Source organism: Sinocyclocheilus grahami, unplaced genomic scaffold, assembly GCF_001515645.1.
Source record: "Sinocyclocheilus grahami isolate Dianchi unplaced genomic scaffold, SAMN03320097.WGS_v1.1 scaffold222.1, whole genome shotgun sequence".
Taxonomy (NCBI): Eukaryota; Metazoa; Chordata; class Actinopteri; order Cypriniformes; family Cyprinidae; genus Sinocyclocheilus; species Sinocyclocheilus grahami.
In genome coordinates this window covers 2,956,251-2,957,786 of record NW_015505401.1, presented here as the reverse complement: position 1 = coordinate 2,957,786, position 1,536 = coordinate 2,956,251, and the positions used below count along the sequence as shown (strand labels likewise).

The 1,536-nt window shown below is 36.2% G+C and overlaps 1 protein-coding gene across 1 annotated transcript in view; it reads left to right on the top strand.

The window, feature by feature from the left end:
- Positions 1-1,536, top strand: part of LOC107596738 (C-Jun-amino-terminal kinase-interacting protein 3-like) — a 17,447-nt gene that overhangs the window by 11,113 nt on the left and 4,798 nt on the right. Inside the window, exons 16-17 of the mRNA XM_016287535.1 lie at positions 35-82; positions 475-616. Of these exons, the coding sequence (XP_016143021.1) occupies positions 35-82; positions 475-616 (190 nt within the window). The remainder of the gene's footprint in view (positions 1-34; positions 83-474; positions 617-1,536) is intronic.

The window sequence follows — 1,536 nt, the reverse complement described above, 5'->3', positions numbered from 1 at the left end:
GGATGCTGATCAATAAATGTTTAATCTTTTACAGCTCACATGTGCTGTTGCAGTTCCTCCAGAGATATCAGGAGAGCAGACGGTACGTTCAACAAACCTTCACAGTATTTTACAGCTAGTTAACATGTACAGGGTTCCCACACCTTCTGACCAATGCATTACTGGTCTTTAAAAATAATTTCATACACATTACACTCATAATAAGCAATTTCTAGCCAATTAAATATTTTAGAGCCATGCATAACTAGAATAAAATTGTACTCACTATAGAAATTTCCAGGACTGGAAATCCCAGTTTTAAATTTCCCTCATATTTTCAGGGTTTCCATCAATGTGGGAACCTTGTATTATAGAACAGGTTGTGTTCTTGTCCAAAAATGCATTTAACCAGCACCTTCATCTATAACTTAATTACCATGTTGCATCATGTCATTCATGGTTGTAAACATTTCACACGCCGCCTCCCATCCTCAGTGTTGTGTGTGGGCCGTCACTGGACCTGCTTCCAGCAGTGATGTCACAGTGATTGACCCGGCTCGCTCCAATACCATTCTGGATCAGTTCAGCCTCCCACCCACGTCCCCTGCATTATGCATCTGTGCTGTGCCCCCTACTGGTCAGTCTGAGCTCTGCAGCATTGTAGAATTGACCCAGGTGTTCACAGCTGGATCAGTGGTGATTGTGTAAGACTTCTGATGTCAGGGGGGATATTTGAGTAATAGTACTTAAGTATTTAAGATCTAGATCAGTGTTTCTCAACCAGGGGTCCGTGGACCCCTAGTGGTCCTTGACATAAGTATAAATTATGATTTTTTGTATAAATGTTGTATATTTTGACATGACTCCTGTTCCCATGAAAGAAAAATCTAATATAGCTGATGATATGGCCAAATACTGGACAAGTCAACTAACTTAAATTATATTTGACTGCATTTGGTCCTCACAAAGACACAAATGATACCTAGATGAGTCAATTTTGTTCTGGGGGTCCTTGAGGATGGTTCTGAATTGGACTGGGGTCCGGTATGCCAAAAGTTTGAGATTCACTGATCTAGATTATCTTGAATATTACTCAAGAACACCTAAAAATGTACGCTGTTTCCAAGGTGGAAAAATACGACTTTTTCTCTCTTGCATTTTCAAAGTACATTACTTTACAGTAAAACACATACACTACAGTAAAATAGTAATATTTGACATATTACAGTTTTAATAACTGTTTTATTCCTGTGATGGCAAAGCTGTATATTCAGCAGTCATTAATCCAGTCTTCAGTGTCATGATAGAATGATCCTGATTCTGTTATGTTGATTTGTTATTGAAGAAACCTTTTTTACAATTATCAATATTGAAATTTTTTTTGCTGCTTAATATTTTGGAAACTGCTATACTATTTTTTTCCTCAGTATTCTTTAATGAATAGAAAGTTCAGAAAAACAGCATTTATTTGAAATAACAATATTGTGTAACAGTGTAAAAGACTTTACTGTCAATTTAATGCATCCTTTTTGAAAAAAAAAAAAAATAATATATATA